Source organism: Eptesicus fuscus, chromosome 13 (assembly GCF_027574615.1).
Source record: "Eptesicus fuscus isolate TK198812 chromosome 13, DD_ASM_mEF_20220401, whole genome shotgun sequence".
In the NCBI taxonomy this organism is placed as follows: domain Eukaryota; kingdom Metazoa; phylum Chordata; class Mammalia; order Chiroptera; family Vespertilionidae; genus Eptesicus; species Eptesicus fuscus.
Genome location: NC_072485.1, coordinates 28,504,859 through 28,524,900, shown reverse-complemented (window position 1 = coordinate 28,524,900; position 20,042 = coordinate 28,504,859). Strand labels below are relative to the sequence as shown.

General features: G+C 43.1%; 1 protein-coding gene and 1 long non-coding RNA gene across 2 annotated transcripts in view; both read right to left on the bottom strand.

Annotated features, from left to right (window-relative positions):
* The window catches only part of LOC114227110 (uncharacterized), a 67,105-nt gene extending 58,236 nt beyond the window's left edge, over positions 1-8,869 (bottom strand). The window contains exons 1-2 of the long non-coding RNA XR_003613190.2: positions 8,768-8,869; positions 6,218-6,347 (exon numbers count right to left, since the gene is read on the bottom strand). This is a non-coding gene — a long non-coding RNA (uncharacterized LOC114227110). The remainder of the gene's footprint in view (positions 1-6,217; positions 6,348-8,767) is intronic.
* Positions 8,870-16,405: 7,536 nt separating this feature from the next.
* CTSC (cathepsin C) overlaps positions 16,406-20,042 on the bottom strand; it is a 43,147-nt gene continuing 39,510 nt past the window's right edge. The window contains exons 6-7 of the mRNA XM_008153618.3: positions 18,412-18,543; positions 16,406-17,266 (exon numbers count right to left, since the gene is read on the bottom strand). Of these exons, the coding sequence (XP_008151840.2) occupies positions 16,764-17,266; positions 18,412-18,543 (635 nt within the window). The 3' untranslated portion in view covers positions 16,406-16,763. The remainder of the gene's footprint in view (positions 17,267-18,411; positions 18,544-20,042) is intronic.

The window sequence follows — 20,042 nt, the reverse complement described above, 5'->3', positions numbered from 1 at the left end:
CCCGGGGGGGCGTGGCCGGCTCGGCCAGCAGCCTCCCGGGGGTCCCAGGTTCAATGGCGACCCGGGGGGCGTGGCCGGGCACGGCCAGCAGCCTCCCTGGGGTCCCGGGACCCATCGCGACCCGGGGGGGCGTGGCCGGGCACGGCCAGCAGCCTCCGCAGTGTTCTGGGACCCATCGCGACCCGGGGGGGCGTGGCCGGGCACGGCCAGCAGCCTCCCGGGGGTCCCAGGTTCAATGGCAACCGGGGGGGTGTGGCCGGGCACGGCCAGCAGCCTCCCCGGGGTCCCTCCCGGGACCCATCGCGACCCGGGGGGGCGTGGCCGGGCACGGCCAGCAGCCTCCCCGGGGTCCCTCCCGGGACCCATCGCGACCCGGGGGGGCGTGGCCGGGCACGGCCAGCAGCCTCCCCGGGGTCCCTCCCGGGACCCATCGCGACCTGGGGGGGCGTGGCCGGGCACGTCCAGCAGCCTCCCTGGGGTACCGGGACCCATCCAGACCCGGGGGGGCGTGGCCGGGCCCAGCCAGCCGCTCCAGGGGTGATGTCCCTGGGCAATCGCCACCCTCGCCTAAATGGCTGGTGCTGAGAGGGATCAATGGGGCCAGTGGAAGGAGCAGGTGGTAGTTGACCACCGAGGCCATCTGCAGCAGCCGGATGCAGAGCTGGGGTCCACGTTCTCCAGGTTGGCCTCCGTGGGGCCCGAGTCGCACCCATAGTAGCCGAGTGGGCATGCTGGCATAGTAGCCCCAGCATGAGGCCAGCTTCCCAAGCCAGGCTGCGGAGGGAGGGAGGGCCTCTGGGCTGGGAGCACTCCCCCACCCCAGTGGACAGGGCACAGAGAGCAAGCAGCAGAGAGCTACTAGAGGTGGTGGGTGTGGTGGCCTGGCTTCCAAGAGGCTGGCTTCAGCTGCTGTAGCCTGCGCTGAGGTGGCTGGTGGTGGGGGCAACTGCATGGGCGCATCCGAGGCTGGGGCACTGGGAGACCTGGGACTGCAGCCCAGAAAGCGAGGCTCCGGAGGACCTGGTCACCGACCCCGGGCATTAAAGCCGCCTCCTACAAGATGTATCCTAGCCTAGGTGTATGGGAAGCAGGTTCAGGAACCTCTCCCTTTGCGGCGCCAGAGCCCAGGCCTGCCAGCACCCCAGAGGAGACCCCCACCAGGATCGGGGGCGTGACCAGTCTCTAAACCAGGGTGGCCATTAGCCTAGGCCTGCCAGCACCCCAGAGAAGACCCCCACCAGGATCGGGGGCGTGACCGGCCTCCAAACCGCCAGTGACCCTAACCCAGGCCTGCCAGCCCCCCAGAGGAGATCCCCACCAGGATCGGGGGCGTGACCAGCCTCTAAACCTCCCGCAGCCCTAGCCCAGGCCTGCCAGCACCCCAGAGGAGACCCCTGCCAGGATTGGGGTCATGGCCAGCCTTCAAACTGTGGCGGCCCCTAGCCCAAGGAGGCCTCCTGGCCGAGGACGCCTGAGTCTGTTCTTGACCTAGGGCCGGACTCTCCCCACAAGGGACTCAGAAGCCACCAGAGTCTAACTGCCAGTCTCTGGGAGTGCATCCACTGTCCACCAAAAAGTAGGGCCATCAAAGCATTCAGTCTCAGTGCAGGCACAGGTCTGTGGCTGATGGGGTGGAGGCCAGACCAAAACAAAACAGCAGAAACACCCTGCCCACCTGGGCGGGTACTGCTGTAGTCCACGTGGCCTGGGCAGTGTAGAAAGCGCTACCTTCTCCCAGGTCCTGTGCTGGCACCGCTGCCTCGCTCACCCTCAAGCCCCCCTGAGTCCTGACAGCAAAGTGTGTGGGGCATTCTGCAGGAGTTGTGCCGTTCTGGGTGCTTTTGCCCAAAGACACACTTTGGGATGAATTCAGAGCCACATCTCATTTCCCATGACACTGGAAGAACCATGTAAAAGGATTTTGACAAAAGCTTTCCACATCTCTGTTTATTCTTTTGAATCCATAAAACGACCTTAAAAAAAGCATCCGGGCCACCTAAGAAAGAATGCACTTTCTGGCCAGAGCACGCAGGATTCTTTTGCCCAACAGGTTAAAGGGAGCAGAGCTGGCACAGTGGGAATGGCCCTGGTGCCCTATGAGGAGACCGGGGGAATGGGGTTGCCGAAATTCCATAAGCCTCTTGCCACCTTCTCCTTTGCAAACCACACCATCCAGATCCACCAGGACTGGAGGCAACTGGGAATCACAGCCGTGATTTGGGACATGGTGAGCAAATCTTGAGGGGCCTCTGTAAACATCTGCAATTGATTATAAGACTGGTCTTTATTTAAAAAGAAATAAAAGAACAGCTTTGTTGAGAAATATCCATATACTGTACATGTCACCTAAAGTGTACAATGAACTGGTTTTTTAAAGTAAATTCAGAGTGGTACAACCATCACCATGCTCAATTTTTAAATATCTTCATGACCCATCCCCTCCAAAAAAAACTTCTACCCATTGGAATCACTTTCCTGATCATCTTCCCCAAAATAGATTGCACTTTAAAGGTGGGTAAAGGAAAGTTGAGGGAAGTTAAAACACTGCACAAAGGATATTGTAAGATGACAAAGCCCAAAGTGAAGCTCATGTGTTTTCTTTAAAAAATATATATTTTTAAAATGTCAGAAAGGGAGAGGGAGAGAGAGATAGAAACATCAATGATAAGAATCACTGATCAGCCGAAACCGGTTTGGCTCAGTGGATAGAGCGTCGGTCTGCGGACTGGAAGGTCCCAGGTTCGATTCCGGTTAAGGGCATGTACATTGGTTGCTGGCACATATCCTGGTGAGGGGTGTGCAGGAAGCAGCTGGTCGATGTTTCTCTCTCATCGATGTTTCTAGCTCTCTATCCCTCTCCCTTCCTCTCTGTGAAAAATCAATAAAATATATTAAAAAAAAAAAAGAATCACTGATCAGCTGCCGCCCACAGGCCCCCTACTGGGGATTGAGCCCAAAACCCAGGCATGTGTGCCCCTGATCAGAATCAAACCTGGACTCTTCAGTCCACAGGCCGATGCTCTCTCCATTAAGCCAAACTGACCAGGGCCATGTGTTTTCTTCAAGTTCTGCGTGGTTTTAATGGTCCCCAAATCTATACTAATAAAAGGATAATATGCTAATTAGAGTGGTTGTCTTCCGGACATCTTTCCAGACAAAGCCGCAGTGGCTACAAAGGCCAAGGCTCAGGCAGCCATAACCAGCTGCAGTGGCAGCAGCATTGGGGTTATGGGGGTGGTGCCTCCAGAGGGAGGCCAGACTGGGGGCCAAGGCACAGGCAGTTTGGGGTGATCAGGCTGATAGGGGAGGACAAGGTAGGGGCAATCAGGCTGGCAGGAGATCAAGGTAGGGGCGAGCAGGCAGGCAGGCAGTGGGGTTAGGGACAATCACGCAGGCAGGCAGGTGAGTGGTTAGGAGCCAGCGGTTCCGGATTGTGAGAGGGATGTCCGACTGCTGGAAGTTGGACATCCCCTGAGGGGTCCCAGATTGAAGAGGGTGCAGATTGGGCTGAGGGGCACACCCCCCCAACCCCCACCCCCAGTGCACGAATTTCGTGCACCGGGCCTCTAGTGAAGTTATAAAATAATATACAGAGTGGGGGGAAAGTAGGTTTACAGTTGTGAGCCCATGAAACACAGAGTTTATTTTTATATTATTATTTATTACTGTGGTATTTTCCATACAAAGAACTTTAAACCTACTTTTGCCCCACCCCCTAGTTTTCCAACACTACACGTAAATTGGTGTCACTTGTGATTCCAAAAGGTGCCCACCTGATAATACCCGGTTATAGAAATCCATCCACCTTTCGATGTTGATGCATCTATACCCTGTAAAACACCCTATACCTCCATTTCTATGCTCACACTATGCTTTATTTGCCACGCTTTCTATTTTTCACTGAATAGCACCCAGGTATTTTTCTGATTGTTTATTGTGAACCTAATACTATGAAACAATTGAACTCACCAAAGTCATCAAAGTTTACAATCTCATTAGAGAAGCATGACACAGAAAGATAGCGAGTGTTGAAAGATTTGGTAAGGGTAGTCAGTCCATCTACAGATATTTGGAAAAATAAGTCTCACAAGGATAAAGGTGAGACAGACAATGCTTTGAAGTTATCAGCAGCCTTCTAATCTCACTGTGTGCAGTCTTCCCTTCCTCTCAAACTTTTTTTAAAAACAGATAAAAATATAATCAAAGTAAAGATCTGATTGGATTATTTCCCTTTGTAAAATCTTCCTCCCCACTGACCCCACTCTCACTGGCAGGTGGGTCTACTCAGTACTGTTAAAATCCAATGTATCCCCAGCCCGACACTACAGCCTTCCTTCCTCCCCAGAACCTTGAATACTCTCCTGGATTGTACTCCAGGCCCCCGCCCCCCCTACGCGCGCGCGCGCACACACACACACACACACACACACACACACACACACACACACCAAAGCCCTGCCCACTTTCCTATATCCAAATGCCATGCTTCCCTATTATATTGTTGGGTCCTGACACTATACCTACCTACTTCATCCAGGCACCACCTACCTGGGGGTCTCTTTCCAAGCTTCACACCCATGTTATGCCACCATTTGAACCCAGTGGGCTCCTGCTGCCACGTTCCACCAACTGTAGAACATGTCCCCTTAAATATCAATACTGCCTCGATCACATCACCACGTGTCATTGGAATCCATGTACTGGACTGCTGTTTCCCTTTATTCCATACCAACCCACCTGTGGGGTCCTACACTGCTTCACAAATAGAGTGTTCTCACACTATTCCTATTCCACTTGACTCTCTTCTCGGCAAGTTCTAATCTCCTTTCTCCACAAAGAAAGAACAGCCCTGACTGGTTTGGCTCAGTGGATAGAGTGTCAGCCTGTGGACTCAAGGGTCCCAGGTTTGATTCTGGTCAAGGGCATGTGCCTTGGTTGCGGGCACATCCCCAGTAGGGAGTGTGCAGGAGGCAGCTGATTGATGTTTCTCTCTCATTGATGTTTCTGACTCTCTCTCCCTCTCCCTTCCTCTCTGTAAAAAATCAATAAAGTAATTTTTTTTTAAAAAAAGAAAGAACAAAGGATCGGGAGTAATATGACAGGATTGAAATAAGCAAGAATTATCATCAAATTGAAAGATAGGGAGGGAAAGGTACTGGTTTTTAATACAGAGGAGACAGGCTAGGTCCTGGTCTCATAACAAAGGCTTTGGAGTTCTCAAAGCATTAAATGATATGAGGGCATGAAGTAGAGGATGGTGAGTTTATAGAGGCAGGAGTCCTAGGTAAAATAAATGTTCTAGAGACAAAGAACATGGGTGATCCTAATTTATGGCACTGGGATACATTCACTTATGGGCATGTTGGTAGACAACCAAGCCCACACCTGTTTTATAATAATAGATCAGCACAGCTAGGATGATTACCTTCAAAATTAGTGTTAAAGTACTAATGCTAAGGAAGGCATAAATAATTCTCCAAGTCATTATTGGCCAACAGTAGTGTATAATTTTCTGTCAGGTACAGTTAAAGAGAGAATTATTAACACAACATTACATTACATACAATAAACTTTGAAAAGGATGTGGCAAAATGGAAAAAGAACCGGCTTACGTTTAAGCTGTGGGATCAAGTAATGTTTTTTTCCAAATACCCTGAGCCAGGCTTTTGAGCTCACTGAACCTCAGTTTTTTTACCTGTAAAATGGGCTATTAAAATTTGTCCTACCTACCTCAGGTTATTATGAAGAACAATATAAACAATACATTACCATTCATAGGTAGTTATTTTGTCTATTATTATGGCCATTTACACAGGCATAGTGTCTCATAATCCGGCTAATATAATGTCTTATTTTTGACATATAAATAGTCATTACAAGTTTTAAATCCTTTTTTTAACACAGGGTATTTGAAGATACGCTTTTGAGGCCAGAGTTTTCGGCAGAGACCAGGATAATTCAGCCGCCAGCTATAAAGTATAACAGCAAGCTCCAAAAACACTACTCAGTTCTGAATGGAAAAATACTTCTGCCAAACCAAGTCTTAGGGGATTTATAGTTGTTTCTTATGTGTCCCTTTGAAAACAGCATTTTTCAAATCTCATTTTTTATGGGGCTGTTGGGATAACAAGTATCATCTGTTTTCCAGGCCTGGGAAATGGATCCAGTTAAACTGAATTTAAGGATGAGATGTATTTTAGGGAATCCAGTAACTTACATCTTGAAGGCAGGGACAGCACCGATTGAAAGAAGCACAGGTGTGTAGCCTCCAGCTTATCGTTGGCACATTCAGGTCTGTTTCTGCTCAGACAGCTCCCAGACAAACATTTCAGAACTGGCATCAACACCTTCGGGGGACAACAGCCAGAGAAATATTTGACAACCAATCATGTTACAACTGTCTAGGAAATGCCATTTTCACTCTTCATCATCCCCACCCTCCGGGCAGATAAGAAAAAGGAGGAGGTCTGTTACAAGCAGACCACATGTCTAAATTCTAAGCATCTAGAACCATGGTCTTGGAAGGAAATAGAGCCCTGTTCTGATAGGTGTGGGCCCTGCACAGGAGCAGTTTCCTGTTCTTACATTGTCATCCTGTGGGCTGACTGAGACGCTGAGATTAAAATGTCAGAATCAATAGGTCTGAGTTTCTTAGAACCGGTATGAAACTGTTAATAAATGAAAATGCCTGGAAAGTTATATGCTAGAACTGAAATATCTTCAAGGGATTCATGCTTTCAAAAAGATAACATTATAAAGAACAATTGACACCCAGTGTAATTCAGGAATTGAGCATCCAACTATGAACTGGGACAGCACAGTCCGATTCCCAGTTAGGGCACATGCCCAGGTTGTGGGCTCCATCCCCAGTGGGAAGCATGCAGGAGGCAGCCAAACAATTCTCTTATCATTGATGTTTCTATCTCTCTCTCCCTCTCTGATATCAATAAAAAATTATTTTTTTAAAAAAGAACAATTCACAGCCATTACTACAAACGAATACAACTGCTTTAACTTTATATGCCCTATGTTTGAGACACCAGACTAAATCACTTACCTCCTATCAATGAGTTTGGTTATTATTCAAATAGAAAGATATCCCCCTCATAATGTCTGCCATTCAACTTCCATGTATCCCTCCCAATCAAGAAGATTATGCAGAGTTAAAATTTTTGTAGCCTGCATTATGAAAATCGCAGGTTTATGGAATGTGAATTTCCATATTACTAGCCTGTCCATCTTGAAATATTCCTGAACTATGGGGAGTCATTACAGACTTTAAGCAGGGGTGTGACATATGTCACTACTGCTCTGGTGAGGATTGGGAGAGGGCAAGGCTGGAAGTGGAAAGGTATGTTGGGAGGCTATAGCAGTCACACAAGTTACAGATCACGATAGCTTAAGACAGGCATGTGCAGAATGACAGATTTCATAGATATCTGGAAATCAGATTGGCAGGAGGTCATGACTAATTGAATGTTGTGGCTGAGAAGGAAAAATAAATCAATGATAACATCTACATTTCTGATTTCAGAAACTGGGTGTATGTTGATGCCATTAACTAAAAGTATGAAAATGAGCATGCTTTGGGGATGGGAAAAAGATGATGTATTCAAATTAGTGCATTTTGCACTTGCTAATGGGTTGTACATCTATGTATAAGTTGGAGGTGAGATAGCTGTTTAGAGTTATCATAGGCATCTTTTTAAAAAAATACATTTTTATTGGTTTCAGAGAAGGAAAGAGAGAGAGAGAGAGAGAGAGAGAGAGAGAGAGAAGGATGATGATGATGAGAGAGAATAATTGATTGGCTGCCTCCTGCACAGCCCACACTGGGGATCGAACATGCAACCCAGGTATGTACCCTGACTGGGAATCGAACTATTACCTCCTGGTTCATAGTTGACACTCAATCACTGAGCCACACTGGCTGAGGTGATAGGCATCTTTAGGATGGCTCCAATGATCCCATCTTCTGATAGTCTTTCTGTAATACTCTCTCCTTGACTAATTTGCTTCTGACCAATAGAATATGGGATCATTGAGGATATATCTCTTCCAGGATTAGGTTATAAAGACTGTGAATTCTATCTTACTAGTACACTCTGTCTATTGCGTTCACAGCTTGCACACTTAGATGAAGCGAGCTGTCACATTGGAGGGGCCCATATGCTAAGGCACTGAGGGTGGCCTCTGGCCAACAGTGAGCAGGAAACTTCAGTCCAAGAACCTGCAAGGAACTGAATACTGCCTGTAATCTGTGAGTGACCTTCCCCAGTTGAGCCTTCAGATGAGACTGCAGATCATGGGTGGCTACCTTGATGCATTCATACTTTGAGAGGTCACGCAGCAAACAATCCAGTGAAATTGTGCTCAGATTCCTGGCCTACAGTAATTGAAAGATAATAAGTGTGTGTGGTTTAAACCATTAAGTTTTGGAGTAATTTGTTATGCCACAATAGATAACTTATTCATGAGCTCTGGAGATGAAGGCTAGATTTGGGATTCACCAGAACATAGACAATATATACTGACTGTGAAAAGGTTCAACAGAAACAGTGTATAGAAATGGAGAAAGGGGAATTGGTAATGAAGCTGGAAGAACAGAAAAATTAAGACGTGGGTGGAGTACCAGGAACCTGAAAAGAAGTGGAAAGAAATAGAGATCTGAAAAGCTGGGAATTGCAAGGTTCAGGAAGGCATGACCAAATATCAAATGGTGAGATGACTGAAAACTGCTTTTAGCAACAAGGTGAACTTTGCTTACCTTGATGTGAACATTTTCAAAGAAGTGATTTGGCGCAGGCAGATTTCAACAGATAGGGGAAAAAACACAAAGCTGGAAGGTAAAGGAAACTTCTTTGAAGAAGCTTGCTGTTGAAAGAAGGAAAAAAAGTAACCTGATATTTGCAGTAAAACAAAAAGTTGGTGGCTTTTTATGATGGGAGAGAGACTGGAGCATATGTATGTGATGAGGGCTTCTTGGTTATGCAAATTTTGATTACATTTTCTGTTATTTATAAAAGAACTGTTATAACAAAAACAACAGAGGAAATAACTTGCCTGGCTATTCATAATCCTCCTGCCCTTTTGAAGGTGCTCTCATGTCCATTTGCTTATTACATAACAAAACATGGAATCCATTTTCTACATAACATAAACATTTCTTAATGTGGTTATATTGGCAGCATAGTTATTTTTAATATTGTATAATATATTGTCAAGTTTGTATACTATAAATAATCTGTTTCTTATTTGTTGGACTTCTAGGTTGTTTCCAACTTATTATAACTGTAAATAATGCTTTGATTAATTGCAGATTTGTTCCAAAACAAAAACAGAAGGCTCCCCCTAAGAGATGTTTTCTGGATGCTTGCCCAAGACAGCATTCTTCATGCTAAAGGGCTCTGAGCTGAAGTCCCTGAAAATGCATGCAAAAACTACAGGGCCTCTTTCTTTTTTATTCTTTTATTATTCCAAATTTCAAAAGCCCAACAGGTGGGCCACTCAAATATACAGAAAAAGATCGCTGAGTGCCCAGGTTGACCTTAAACTTTCTGTGAACCTGAATGTATGTGTTCTGTGAACCTACCCTGCGTGGATGGCTTTCTACCAGCATGCTGAGGTCCATGAAATACAACAGAGCAGGCCTCAATCATCTTTGTTTTTATATTGGAAGGAAGGTAGCTTTCTTTAATACCTTCCTTGCCATTGCACTCCAAGTAAAATAATCCACTCTCCCTGGGAGGGCCCAGTGCCTTGCCAGAAACTATCTTCCATTTGAGCTTATAGCAATTGTTGCAAATCTGCTAAACATTACATTTGCCAAATCCTTCCTAAGAATCCTATCACATTTCTGGTGAGACGCTTGTTGAAAGTAGCTTTTACTGTGTTTGCAGGGGTCAGCTGAAATGCAACGTTTAAAATAGAGTATGCCATCATCCCTTTCTCACTGTTCTCCTCCTGACTCAACCCCTCTCTCTCTGAGACCACCCTTCTTTTATTCACCCTGATTTAAATGATGAGGCATCTTCTTATTCCCCAGCGACTGTGCAAAGTATGACAGTTACCTACAAAAACACAAGGACAACAAAAGGGACCAGGTCCTGAAAAATCAACCACTGGGGAAGACACAGGAAGGACATCTCGAGGCAGGGAATACAGTGAAGAGCTGTGGTTCTAGAACAAAAGGACCTACCTGGGTTCAAACCTCAAGTAAATGGATGAGCTCTGTGATTTGGGGCAAGTTACTTAAGTGCTCTGACTCCTTAGCTGTAAGACAGGATCTTTACAAGGAACTGAAGGAGGCTCACCACACCACCTGGGTTAAAGTAAGACCTTGACAAATCTGCAACTATTATTATTACCAATAAAAACAGAACTGGGTGCAAAAATAAGTAATTTGGCAGTTAGAGAGGCCCTCTGGGTGAAACTGCTGCAGTGGGCAGTCCAGGTCAGGAGGCAGCAGGAGGTTCAAGCAGGGAGAAGTAATGATGTTGCTCCTGTGGATGGCAGGAGCCCAGGGGCTGCACAAAATGAACAGTCCTGTGGGCAGGCAGTGGGCATCAGAGTTCGCTCTGTTGGCGGAAGGACTCTAGTTACCAGGCAGAATTTTACTGGTCAGAATCCTACTCGAGTGATGGTGACAGCAGGAGTGAGATTAGATCCCAACCCAGAGAAACCAAGACAAGGGGCTAGGCACTGAGAGCCAATAAGACTCAGAGAACAAATGGGGACCTGTTTCCAAACAGGGTCTGACCAAGCCTGGGATTATGCCTGGATGCTGAGTTATCTGCCTGGAAGAGGCTGAGTTATCCCACCTGCTAAGACTTCCCAATGGTTCCTCCCAGCCTGTAGCTGAAGGAACACAGGGAAAATATCTGCACTTTGGAATAGCTAATTGGCTGGGAGAAAAGGCGCTATGCACACAAGAGTATACTTTACTGTGCTGGGGCTTGTCAGTCTCCAAAACCATGCTGAGATTTTATGCAAAATTTAAGATGAGCATATGCATTTTTCCTGGGAAAGAAGCCATAGTTTTTATCCATCTCAAAAGGGTCCATGGTCCATGACCTCACAAGAGCGGATTAATGTTTTACACAAGTGTTCTTTTTAAGCAAAAATCCTGCAACCTACCTCATTTCTTTCATCCTTATCTTGACCAAATGTTTGGTGAGTTGTGTTCATCTTCTATGACAGGATTTTCTCACACACATGGGCTTCCAATTATCATTCTATCTTCCAATTTGCTTCTCTCCTCCTTTGTTAAATTCAACCAATATCTGGCCCTAGCCAGTTTGGCTCAGTGGATAGAGCACCGGCCTGGGGACCCGAAGGATCCCAGGTTTGATTTTGGTCAAGGGCATATACCTCAGTTGCAGGCTCCTCCCCAGTCCTGGCCCTGGTCAGAGCTCATGCAGAAGACAACCAATTGATGTGTTTTTGTCTTTCCCTCTCTCTAAAAATCAATGGGAAAAATATCCTCAGGTGAGAATAAAAAAATCAACCAATATCTGATCCACTAATGAGCCCAATTCTTACGAGGATTTATGACTATGTAGTTTTAGATCTTTTAAAAAGCCTATCTGTGGGTTCCTATTGGTCGGGGGCCACTCAGAAAGGGCTCAGTCTGTCCTCTTGAAATGAGGGGCATTGCCTTCTCTTCTGTCGTGACTTCAGTCTTTACCTGATCCCTCACCCTCCATGTCTTTTACTTCTCCTCTTGATTCTTCACAGCTCAGCTCAAGTTCTGTCTACTCTCTGGAAGCTTCTGGGATAGCTTTAGTCCTCAGAATTACCTCCCTCTTCCAACGTCTGTAACAGTCACTTAGTGCCGGGAATGTAAGTGTAAGAGCATTATTAGCATGTTGTCTGGCAGACTTTCCCATCCTGACACTGGGCTAGGTAATTCTCCATTATGGAGTGTGTCTTCTCCCCCAGTGTGACAACCCAAATGTCTACACACATTGTCAAATGTCTGAGGAACAAAATCACCTCTGGTTATATAGCATTGTTCAAACATAATTCCACCATATATCAGCTAGTATGATGCCCGCTTTCTGTACAAACTGTGTTCAGTCATAGCCTACTCTTCTACCTTTATATTCCTTACTTCAGTTCATTTTTTAAAGTTATTTTTTTACTGCATCTTTACCTTTGTAAAACACTTTAAACTTAAAAAAAAAAAAGACATAAGAGGGGTAATACATAAACACTCATTGCTTCTTTTAAACCTTGTCACAACCCTTGATAGTATTAACATCAACTTTTAACTGGCAAAGACACTGAAGACTAGACATCTCGGTTCAGTAATTGGACTCAGGTCCAAATAACAAACATGGGAGAAGCAGTCTCAGCATCGGGACTGATTCCAAAGTCCAGTACATTTTGACGGCTCAATGCTATTCTGTTTACTTTCTCCCATTGACTGTTACGCAATTGAATCTTAGGCTGCTGAACACATCCTGATACACAATTGAATCTTAGACTGCTGTCTACTATCTCTTGGGAATACTGTGCATCTTATGATGGCACAGGAAGTTATTGGAAGGAAAAATTGGTTTTTCTCTTAGCTCTCCAGAAATCCCACAAAAGAGAGAATGTGGGTACAAAAATCTGATACTAACAGCATTCACTTTCTATCATTTATCTTACACTACACTGAAACTATTCAATGCTTTTGAAGGTTAAGAAAATATAGTACAGGGAAAAAATAAATTATCTCAATGATTCCTTTAATGCACCACCTTACCTTCATGGCATTTCCCTTATTTCCTCAGGGAAAGGCTATTTCTCCAACTCATTTCTGTTCAATTGATTGCTAGGATTTCTCTCTCTTTAGACCTTTTGTATTAGACAGACGTACAAGTCGGCTTTTTCTATAGAACTGAATTTCAAGAAACAAATTGCCTTTTAGGACAGAAAGTTGAAAATCGAAATATTGCATCAGCATCATAGTCTCAAGATCAGAAAAGGAGAGGTTAAATTTTTCACTGCTGCTAACTCTTAAAAGCACTTGAAGAAAATGGATCTCAATAAATGGACTTCTGAGAGGAAAAAGGAAGAAACAACAAAGGCATGTGTTGCATTTTCTGTCCAAAGGCTAGTTCATCTCCTGCAACTTTCGTGTCGCATGGCCAGGTCTGCTGAGGTTCCAATTATCTTACAGCCCAGGCAATTTCAGGCAAATTTACAGTTTCACTCGGAACTACAGTTCAATGAGGTCAATATTTTACAGCTAATGAAACTAAGGTCCAATGGCTAATGTCAAGTCCATGCACTTCCCTCGGAGCAGAAGAATTTGATTTATCCAAAGCTCTCCTGTCTTGGTCAGGAAGCTTCTATTTAAACCAAAAGTAAATATTTACTACAATTAAGAAATATAAATATTAGCATCACTATATTTAGAAGAAAACTGTTAAAGCTTCCAAACCACATGGATTGGAGCTTACAGCATTTTCCCCCAAGAGACCAGAAAAGGATTTGAGAGTTAGGAAAGATCTTAGAAATGATTTTAACAGAGCAAGATGGAGTCATTAGTCTCACATTTAGAGTTTCTCCATTTTTCTTAATTAGGAGGCAGTGGGTACAGTAGAAAGTTCTAGACACACTAGGGTCCAGATTTATCTTTATTAGCTAGCTGGGAGCCCAGACATGTCATCTCACCTGTAAAACTCATTTTTATTTCAAGGACAGAGGTGGACTAGATGACCTTTGGCACTGTCGTGTGAATCTGTTATGCTTACCTTATCCTAATAGTAAAATTCCAAATAGGAAAATCCAGCTGTTACAACCTTAGATTAGCCTCACTCCTGTTTGCTTCAGTTAGTGACTTGCCTCTCAACTGGGGTCTGATTTTCAGCTGTGCTGTAGCATCTGACCTTGATCAACTCACACTTGTTCTCTCCACAGGGGCAGCAGCAACGGTGTGGTGGGGAAGTGAAACCTCTACACCAGAAAATCAGAATTGTCTAAGCTGTACTTTTTGAAAGTTTTTTTTCTGTGGGATTCTTTGTCTTCAACAGAGTTCCTCTGTTGGTTTTTCGATCTCCTCCTAGTAGACTTTGTTCATTAGCAGAATTATGTCTTAGCTGCTTCCTATAGCAAAAGGTTATTTGAGTTCAGAAAAAAGACTTATGTTCCAAGCACTGTTCTGCATCCTTTGCATATCTGAAGGCATTTAATCCTCAGAAAACTCTGTGAAGTAGATGTGTATCCCTTCCTATCCGAACCTTTCCCTTCCTGAATTCAGGGGTGAAAGGTCAGAGTTCCTCGAGTTTAGAAGGCCAGGGAGATTTCATTATCTGAATTTAGTTTAGTTCGCACACTTGGGATGGTGAAAAGCATGATCTTAAATAAGGCAAATTATATCACCTAAAGATTCAAATCCATTTGATTCTTTTGTTGCAATAGCAAGGGTTTAAGTAGGAAGAGTTAAATGAGAGATCTATCCCATTATCTCCATTAACAAATGAGGAAAATGAAGCACAGGTGGTTTAAGGAAACTGCCCAAGGTTTCATGGTGGTAAGTGGCACAGTCAGTGTCACAGCTCAGCTAGACGCCCATTAAACTTAGTTTCTCTTTGTGGTCTCAGTGGTGTCATCCATGCATACTTTCACTGTAGTTTTTCTGGGAATGTCTTTGGGGAAGTTAGGCAGAATTGCCGTCCCATTTTTTCCATAGTTTAATTTGTCAGCAGACTTTGATTATATGTGCTATTAAGACCAACATAAACACGTTTTAGAATGAAACTTGCTGCTATTTGTACAGCTTAACAGTTTAGTCACAAGGCTTGAGGAACCACAATGTTTCATTTAGTCACTGTCTTTAATTCTTCCACTGCTGATGAAATAAGTGATCTTTCTGTCTTATCGACACAGGAGAAGCAGACTCCATGCAGATAAATGCAGATGGAAGTGCAGTGTAACTTAAGCTCTCGTTGTGGGCAATCCTGCTTGCCAGCTCTGAAGACTTAGGCCTCTTCAATCCATTGCTTGTCTTCAACTAATCATGCTGTGAGAGCTGCTTCCCACTGCCAGTTAGGTTCATACCTATGCTTAGTTTTCCAGTGTTTTTTCCTAAAGCACTTAATACATGATACCAGCAATGATTTTCCTGTGGGCCTCAGTCAGGGCCCTCAGAAAATTGTGCAAAACCATGGGCACTCTGCATCTTCATGACTTGCTCTCTTATGCATCCGCTAACTGCTGTCGAAACCCAGAGGATAAGCTCATGTGTACATGTTAACAAAGTCATACCCGTTAAGCTGACAGGTCGTATCTATATAAATTTCAGTGAAAAATAAATGCATCCTTGATTTCAAATTCTTCTTACACTTGCACATAGTGACAAGGCTAGGCATAAAGTAGGACCAAAATTACATTGAATCAGTAACAGGAACAGAGAAAATACTGGTCGTTAGAGTCCTTCTGGAAGTTCAGTGTCACTATGTGGTGAAAAGGTCAAAGGTATGTCTCAGTGTCCCAAGAAGCCCAAGAAACCCCACCTTAAACGCTCGGTAAATTCCTGAAAGGCCACTTCAGTTCAAGGAGAATAAAAGTGTCATTGTAGTGGATCGATTGTCATGCAAAGAGTACATGAGGTTTAAGACAAAACTCTGAGACTTAACATGTCAAGGTGAAACTTCCAAGTATGCACCTCGTATCCCTGAGGATTTTGGATTCTCTGGTGGGAAGTGCTGAGGTTCAGTGTCTCAGTTGCTCAAGGAGAACAGGCCTTAGAAGATCTAGGTGCTATTCATGACTCCCTTACTTACCACCTGTGTGACTTAGCTGAGTTACTTGAACTTCTCTAAGCCTTAGTCTCTTTTTCTGTGCAGAGGTTTGATTGCATGATCTCTATTTACCGTCTCTTCCAAAAGAATTGTGGTTCTTATGTATGTTTTAGAGCTTTGGCTGCCTAATTTTGCCTAATCTATTATTTGTAATAGATGCCATCTGTTTACTCAGCATAGTGGTTTCATATCATTGTGAAATATACTTTCGAGATCCAAAGATTTGTCCAAATCTAAACTGCTAATGTTCTACTAATTAAGCTATTACTGCTCACCCAATGAAGGCTAACCAATACTTCTAAATTCAAGATAGACCATAAGAAAATTTAACCAATATCAACATTTTGACCAAAAGTCCTATTTTCTTTTTGCTATGACTTTTGGCTCATCAACTATACAGGGGATGATTTTAGCATTCACTAGCCATTATTTGAACATAACCCCTATCATTAAGTTTCATAAATTTTTGTTTTTAATTAAAATACCCTCAAATGCTTTTCCTTCTTAAAGTACTTATATAGGTGACACAATAAATCTGAATGTAACTGAAGGAGCCAATGGTAGAAGTTCTCTTATGCACACACATAAATTCCACAATATATATCACTTGATCGTTTACAAAAAATATTTTTTAATTTAATAGTCCTTGCCATAATTCCTTGAGATTTTCAAATAGACTGTTCAAAATATAGCATGTTTGAACTAGAAATGATTAGCAAAATCCATTAGTGCACAGTTCACCACCATCATAAAAAAAACTCATTTAATTGAGTACTTATAAAAAATTAGGTTAGTGGCTAATGGGAAGGTATATTAAATCAAGGGCAGTTTTAATTTTGAAGGCAAAAATCTTCATAGGAATCTATTTGTAATCTTCTGAAACTGCTGCAATAAAAATCTCTAATCTGTGAATAAATCATCCCCTGTCATGACTGATGGTGGTCACTATAAAATGCTGGGTGGCTCATGCTACAATTTTGGAATTGGTGTGGCTGCCACTGCTATGCTTTCAATTGCACACTCATCAGTCCCTCTACGGATCCGGAAGTAACCTTGCTCACCCCAGCTGGTGCCCCAGCTGTTTTTAACAATCCAGTAATCCAGCCCAGTTTTTGGATCAGTGCCATAGCCCACCAGCAGGACAGCGTGATTGGTCAGCTCAAATGGATTGAAAGGGTCCTTCAGACCAGTGTGGTGGTAGATCCCCTGGTGGTAGTGGAGGAAGTCGTCATAGACTTCAAAAGCAACTGCCATGGGCCCATGATGAACCAGCTCAAGCTTCATCAGGGCTTCGTTGCAGCCCCCGTAGAAACCTCCCACATAGTGGTACTCAGATGTGTAGTAGCGAAAGCAGTCCTCCTTCACTTTGCATGGTGCGTCAGTGCCCGTGTAGGGGAAGCACGCCTCTTCCACCAGCCCGAAATCTTGGGCGTACTTTCCTGCAATGAGGTATGGGAAGCCGCCATCACAGCCTGAGGAGGAATGACACAGAGTTATTACTGCTTTATTACAAAGGGACACAAGGAGAAATTGTCCCACTTCCTAGTCTCTCTTTTCTACTCCATTAAATTTTTTATGCTACCTGGAAGTTGTGCCTAGCTTAAATGGCATTTCATTCATCCATCCATTAGCTACCTAGCTCACTATCCTATCATCCCTATCTATTTAACAGACATTTATTCAGCACTTGAAGGTACCTCTAGCTTAGTGGTTAGGTGGGAGGCTCTGCCGCCTCACTATGTACGTTCAAATCCAAAACTGTGTGAAGAATATCTCTGTACCTCTGTTTACTTATCTGTAAAATATAGACAGCAATAACACCTTTCTTGTAGGATTAAATTAGTCACTTCATGTAAAAGAAATAAAAGTTCACTATTATTGTTGTTATTAAATATCCAGACACCACACCGTGGATCTTCATAAGGGGAGGACTGTCTTGATACATCACAATCCCCAGAGCCTAGAAGTCACAATATCCGTGTTTGATAAGTATTTCAGAAATAATGCAAGGCCCACTGGCAAATAATCATTCTCTGCTGAGAAACTTTCTCTTGGCCAAATCTGGGGTTGACAGAAAACTTAAACATGGGACTCTTTCTCTCTGAATGAATGGCAATTAGGCTTTCTACATACATTACATATACCCTCTTCTCAAAAACATACATAGAGAATTTTTAAATTACCCTAAAGAGAAACCTAATTCTTGTTAAAACCATTTGGTTTTAACAAGAATTAGGTTTTGGAGGGAGACCTTAGTGGAAACTGAAACTCTAAGGGTTAGAAGCTGTGTGGCCTTTCTTTAAAAGATTATAGAACAACTTCGTGTCTGTTCCCTGTCTATAAATTAGGGATTATATCTACTCTTTCAGGATTTGGGGCATCATTGGGTAATGTATATAAGAGACTCCTAAGAGGCAGTGCTCATACAATCTATAGTAACTATTGGGGGTGCAATAAATTCTATGAGAAACCACTCATTAATAACTGATAGGGACATACTTGCATCAGGATTTTCTGACTACAGACATTGTGCTCTCCCTACTTCACCATCCTTTGGTCTTTGCCAACAATGGCCAACCACACACACAGGAAACAGTGCCTGAAATACAACACTTACCTTGAGCATACTGGCTGCAAGACACAACCTCCTGAGGACTCAAGATTGGCGACTGGGTATTGTTGGTTAGGATACGTATTCTTGCTTCCAGCATACCCATAGAAGCAAATGAGTAGCAGCTCCCACAAGATGCTGGTGATGGAGAAAAAAAAAAAGATATATAACCCAAGAGACCTTTGAAGTACTCACAAAAACAGAAAAAGCTCAGTGGTTAAGATATTTTAATATATTTATACTGAGTGTTGCTCGAGCACAGTAAAAAAAAAAAAAAAAAAGTCAATCAACAGACACGACTGAACTTAAAAGGCCAACATTAAGATTTCAGCTTTTTCATCAAAAGGCAAATGTTACTATATGGGGCTTTCCTTGAGAATATTTTAAGAGAGAGAGAGAAAAAAAGAACAAAAACCTCCTAACTTCTGCAAAGCTTTTGATAGTATTCTTGATCATGAAGAAATGACTTATGTCTGCAGAGCCACCAGACTGAGAGAAACAAACTGAGGGATACAAGTAAGCTGAGCTTTTAAAAATCTCTAGAGCAGCATTTTCTAACGCAACTTGCTGGGTGGAACTAACCCTAAGACAGGCTCAAGGATGGGTATATTGTAGAGAGTTTGATTTAACCAGGGTCAAGGAGGCAAAAGACAACCAAGCCCAAGAAAGGAAGAGAATAATTATAATGATGAATATGGTACTTAAGATGTCCAATGAGGAAATAAAGATATTAAGACATGGAGGTAGTGAAATTAAAAGAAGACTGATTCCAAGGGGAAAAGGGTAACAGCAGTATAGGTATGGTCCCCGAAAAGTATCACCGAGAGAAGAGAGAAACATGAAAATAGCTGGATTGAGGTAGGGAGAAGGGAAAAGAAAACAGCTTCATCCAACACCTGAATGCTCTGGCAAAGACAAAAATCAATTTACTTAAGAAGAATATGCTAGGAACATAGTTGCTATTTCAAAAGAAGAAAAAATATAAGGAAAAATATGTGAACAATATTACTTTTCTATGTTTCTTCAATATGTGTGGTTACGAAATAAGAAAATATGGCACATATACTAGTATAATAAAACTGGAACTTCTACTTGTTATAATTCTAGAAAGAAATGAGCATAATATTAATATTTTTATTATTACATCGTCTCTTTGTCACTGATACAAATTTAGTGCCAAGACATAGGTACTAAATGCAAATATACACAATTAGCATGTTGTTCACTTTACTAATATTAGTTACCAAATTATCTGAATAGTGAGCACTCCTTTATGCACATAAAACAAGATTAGTGAATACACATACTACAATCCAAAAAATGTATTCTACATAAAGAGAATGCTGCATTTGTTCTATTTAATAAAGCTAAATTTCATAATTTAGTAACGGTCTTCCTTAGAGAGAAAAATACTCAAAAGAACATTATGCATTCAAAATATGTTACCTGAAGAAGGTAACTGTTAATTCTCATTCCTCCCTGAGTGCAAAGTAAATCCAGGATACTCTATGCTCAGACTCCAATATCCTAAACCCTATTTGAATTACTTATATTGTTTTCCACAAACTATACTGTAAAGTTCCTTCTGTGTTCACAGGAAATTTGTTCTCTTCATCTTGGTGCCTGATGCAATGAGG